Raw genomic sequence first — 5,714 nt, forward strand, 5'->3', positions numbered from 1 at the left:
AGCATTAAAACCACGACTATCACGACTAAAAATATTCGTGACCGCCTCAAACTTTGTAAACATAAAAATTGGACCGTGGCAATGTGGCGACGTCTCATGTTCTCAGACGAATCGCACGTGAAACAATTTGCTTCGCATAAAGTGAATGTTCGACGGCCACCAAACACACGTTACAATGCCCGTTATGTTGTTCCAGTGGTAAAACATTGCCCTGCAATTATGATTTGGGGAGCAATTACTGCCAGAGGTCAAGCGGGAATCCATCTCATACCGCTAGGTGAAACTATCAAAGCTGTTAATTATTTGCAAATAATAAAGGAAAATGTTCCTACTTGGCTCAGAACTCGCAACTGTGACATCTTTATGCACGATGGCGCGCCATGTCACCGTCGGCGACAACTTTAAAGGAGGCTATACTGGAGGCGTGGTCCTAAAAATAGCACCTGATTACTGTGACTCTCTTGTTGCCTCTATGCCTCGAAGAATAGAAGGTGTCCTCACACCGGAGGAAGACATTCGAGGTACTAGAAACTCTTTTCTGATGTGAACTGCTTGTTGGTTTTTTCAAAAGCGTGTCATTGACTTAAGTGAATGTTGTTTGTTGCGTTTAATTCAATCATATTATCATTAAATTGAAGTGGTATTACGTTTCTGTCTAAAAACCTTAGTGGTCGGATCTTTTTGGCCAGCACTGTATAAAGTTCGAGTTTACCTTTGTTCGATTTACCGGGAATTAACTGTAATTAGAGCGCAAATCAATAATTATTATTGATTAGCACTATTAAAATAAAAAATGGAGGAAATTGTAGCTGCTATAAGAGGCTTTTCACCTGATAAAAATTGGCCAGCATTAAAAGAATACTTTAATGGATCTACATCTGCTCTTGCAAAAAATGCGTCAAAAATAGATATTACCATGAGCGCATTAGATTTACCTGAAAATACCTTAGGGTATCTATATTTAATGTAAGACTTTTGATAGTTGTTAATTACGCACGTACACACAAACACACACACACACACACACACACACACACACACACACACACACACACACACACACACACACACACACACACACACACACACTCGTCCACAAAGTACATGTATATGCAAACCAGGCTTGTAGCTATAGTGTACATAACGTATTTATCGTATTTTATCAAAAATAACCTTGCCTCTCTAAATTTTGCTGTTTTTACTCGTCTGCTATGCAACAAAATCTATTGTTAAAAACCAAATCACCAGCTTCCGTTGCTAATTTTAATTCTCACTTTACCTTTATTTCAGCTTGAAAACATTCCTGTCACAGCCTTACAAAAGTACTTTCTAAAACTTTCTTACCTTACTTTCTACTTCTACCTCCTTTATTACTTTCTATCTTATCTAACAAGTGTTTAACTGAATCTTGTTTTTTTGCCTGCTGGAAAATGGCATGTGTGATTTTAACTTTTAAAAAACCTGGATATTGTTCTGACACTTTTATCGCCAAATTATTATTCTTACTATTACTTTCAAATTCTTTGAACCCATCTTGAGTCAATCTTACTCTCAATCAATTTAAAAGACAAAAAATTTAATCGGACAATTCAATTCTCTCCTTCTACTGCTGATTTCTACTGGTTTTCTCGGTATTAAAGTTTTCCAAGATTGGCAATACTTTCTTTTCCATAAGGTTTCATTCTTATTATTACAGTGTTTCTCAATCTGTTTAAATGATCTTTTTAATAATCTTACTTTTAAAGTGATTATATTTGCTAGTGACATATCTATATACTGCAGTCTTGACAAATTTACCACTCTTAGATTGCTTGGAGCAACTGATCATAAATCTCTTATGTGACTACATTGGCTTTACAGTTAGTGGTGAATTTTAACTCTAACAAAGCTTAGTTGTTTATGCTAATGCTTATTGCAGTATTGATGATACTTCTATATCAATGTATGGTGATACTCTTAATAAGTTGTTACTTTTTGTCTCCTTGAATTACCTTTCACTACTGACCTCACATGGTCAGTATTGAAAAATAATCATGTATTTGCTTTTCTTTATTTTGATTACCATTCTCTTACTTTTGATTTCATTTGCTACTTTTATAAATTTTTTGTTCTTGTATGCAATGCTTTTGTCATATTTTGGTTGGTTCTTCTCATAACACTCTTTCCAATTTAAAAATGTAAATTTAAAGCTGTTAGTAAAAAAAGTAATTTTAGAATATATATATGAATATGATGTATATAATGTATATGACTTATTAAACAATTTAGAGTAATGTATATAGCATGATTTATTAAACAGTTATTTTTAAAATGCAGAATAAAAATCTTAAAAAAAACAATTGGTTTGGAAATCAACAAATAAAAAAAAACGATGCAGATTTTGCAAAAAGCGGCCAATTAAATGGCCAATTAAATCAAAAAATACTAATACTTATGCAGATAAATCAATACATCACTAGTAGATTTAAACCTGTATTAAATTGTTTCCTGCATAAAACAATCAATGCTCAGTCTTTTTAACTCATACTTGTGTCTCCTTTGTAGCGGCTGCGTCACTATTTCTTTTTCTTCTAATAAGAGTACAGCTCTGAAACTTAGTTTAATGGTTCTGAGGCCAGCTGGTGGAGTTTAGGGAACTCTGAAAACTCTGCTGATTATAATTTTTTTTTTAATTCTTTATCACATTTTATAGTTATTATTTCTATACTTATTTATTTTTACTTTGTAAACAATTACAGCTTTAAGAATATTTTTGAGGTTTTTTTTAACATTATGTTCATTAATATATTCTTCTTTGTATTTCTGTTTTGTTTTCACATATTATATTATGTTGCATAATTTTTACATTTTTTAAACATTTATACACAAGTCTGTTTTAAGAAATAATAAACTAAATTTGTTTGTTCATTTTTAAAAAAAAAAAAAAAAAATATTTAATTTTTTTTTAATGCATTTGTTTAATATTAATCTTAATGTTGGTTTTCAATAACAGCAAACAAGCTTTACAACAAATTTGCAGTTAATTTCTTTTATAATGGTTTATTAAAATCTTAAATTGCTTAAAAGTACTTTTTTAATTTTTTTTTTCCATTAATCAAAATTGAATTCCGGACATTTCTTTCAAGTTTTGATTTTATCATAAATCCAAAATGTAAATCTTGATTTGCAATTATCAATAATTTTTGTTTGTAAATTTTATTCATATATTTTATTTTCAAATCATAATATAAATTTTAATAACTGATGATAGTTTTTTTCAAAAGCACATCAAGGACTATATGAATATTTATATAGCAGTTGGAGTGCATATAAACATGAATATTCATATGGTAGTTGTAGCATATATAAATATGAAAGTGCTCCCTACTTGATTTGTCTGACAATAGTAAACTTGTTATGTTTAAGTTAGACAAAAAAAATCTCTCATGAGTTTTTTATTGAGTATAAAACATTTAAAGCTAGTTATAATGTAAATAAGTTTACATTTTTGGCTGTCTAGATGTATGTGATGAAAGTCTTTTGTAAAACAGTGCCTCCCCCCCCCCCTTCACCCCTCCCTAATTATGAGGCTGTTTTAAAGGAGTTGTAAATTAGAAAAAGTTCCTGATAAAAAATTTTTAAGAATACAATCTAGATTATTTTGATTTTGATTTTGAATTCTTTAAATTATTACATTCATATGTAATATGAAAAAAGATTTATAAAGATTTGAACAATGTTGATAATATTAATATCTAATAATAAATATCTATTAATTTTAAAGGGTTTTTAAAGTTTCACTTTCTAATGTTGGTGACTTTGAATTGCTATTTGACCAATTTCAACAACTTGTCAAGAATGGATGTAAAGAACAAATTCAGCAAGGGTTAGAAAAGTGTAAGTTTAAAATATTTATTATTTCTTTATTTGTTTTGATAAATTTTACATCCTCTGATTCGAACTTTAATATAAATATGTTACATGAAAATGTCAGGAAAGTTATGTTAATGTGATAATGATGTCATGTGACATTTGAATCTTTATACAGTTTTACAACTTTTAAGTTAGATGTATCGAATGGTGATAAACAAGTGGAAATGCTCAGTCATTTTTTGCAATAAGATTGTTAGATTGGTTAAACACATTGTTGACTATGTCTTCTTGACATAGTTGAAATGGTCTTCCACCAGATGAATATATAATTAGCATTATATATTCATCTTTGATTGATGGAAGCGATGGGTTTAAAAGGTCTATATACAGTCCAATTATTTGCCAGAGAGTTTATATGTGTAAACCTTTCTTCTCTAGATAATATAGTAAAAGTTCATCATAATATAGTAAAAGTTCTTGATATTTTGCTTGTTGTGGCTTTTGAATTTATGTATATATACAGGGTGTTCACTCTGCAGGAAAACCTGAAAAGGGTTGATTTTGAAAACCATTAAAAAAAACTGGAAAATGTATTTTTTTATGTATAAGTATATATATATATATATATATATATATATATATATATATATATATATATATATATATATATATATATATATATATATATATTTATATAATTTCTCATGAAGTCTGTCTAGCAGACTTTAGCAGATGCCTGTTCAGCGACAATGAACTTGTCATATCGATTACTAACATTACTTGCAGATCCTTGTGCTAAAAGGGAATGTGGTATGGCATTGATATGAAACCAATTTACTTCATTAAATCCCTTGAATGCTTTAAAATATTGTATCATGTCCCCTCATTGCCTTCTTTGTTCTAGAGTTTGTAGATTGAGATAAGTTAGACAGGCTTTGTAATCTGAATTTCTTATTGCTGGATCAAGTTTAGTTGCTCTTTTCTGGACGGCTTCTTGAGCCCTTATGTCTTTTTTTGAAAAGGATTTAAAACAGATGCACAGTTTTCCAAATGAGGTCGAATAAAGGTTGTAAACAATCTAACAAAAATAGGCCCCGTCCAAGATTTAAATGTTTGCTTAAGCATACCAAGGATTACATTTGCTTTATTTATTGCATGTCTGATGTGGTAATTCCATTTTAATTTATTGTTAAAAATTACACCAAGATTTCGCTCAATTTTTGTTGTTTCAAGGTTAAAAACAGCTCTAATAGCTCCTCATCTTTCATAATGAAGTAACAGTTATCTAGATTTTTGCTTGGTTTTTCACAGAATTTCATAATTTTACATTTCTCAATAATGAACATCATCTCCCATAGCTTGGACCAGTCTATGAGGGCGTCAAGGTCATTTTGAACTGATACGATATCCATATTGTTTTTGATCGTAGCAACGAGATGGCTATCAACTGCAAAAAGCTTGCAAAAGTTCTTGACTATTTCTGGCATGTCATTTATATATATCAAAAACAGTAGTGGACCAATAACCGATCCTTGTGGTACCCCACTCGTTACCTTTGCCCAGTCGGAATACACACCACCCACGACTACTCGCTGTTGTCTACTTTTTAAAAAATCAGAAATCCAAGCAATTAATTTTATATCAAACCCATAGCCATTAAGTTTTATCTTCAGTAGTTTGTAGCTAACTCTGTCAAAAGCTTTGGAAAAGTCTAGTAAGATTAGGACAGCCATAAAATTATGGTTTAGTGCCTCTGTAACTATATACATATATATATATATATGTATATATATATATATATATATTTATATATATTTATATATATATATATATGTATATATATATGTATATATATATATATA

The 5,714-nt window shown here is 29.7% G+C and overlaps 1 protein-coding gene across 1 annotated transcript in view; it reads left to right on the top strand.

Moving 5' to 3' along the window:
- The first annotated feature begins 397 nt into the window (after nt 1–397).
- LOC100207009 (COP9 signalosome complex subunit 3) overlaps nt 398–5,714 on the top strand; it is a 52,767-nt gene continuing 47,450 nt past the window's right edge. The window contains exons 1-2 of the mRNA XM_065804544.1: nt 398–966; nt 3,764–3,876. Of these exons, the coding sequence (XP_065660616.1) occupies nt 794–966; nt 3,764–3,876 (286 nt within the window). The 5' untranslated portion in view covers nt 398–793. The remainder of the gene's footprint in view (nt 967–3,763; nt 3,877–5,714) is intronic.

Source organism: Hydra vulgaris, chromosome 09, assembly GCF_038396675.1.
Source record: "Hydra vulgaris chromosome 09, alternate assembly HydraT2T_AEP".
Lineage (NCBI taxonomy): Eukaryota > Metazoa > Cnidaria > Hydrozoa > Anthoathecata > Hydridae > Hydra > Hydra vulgaris.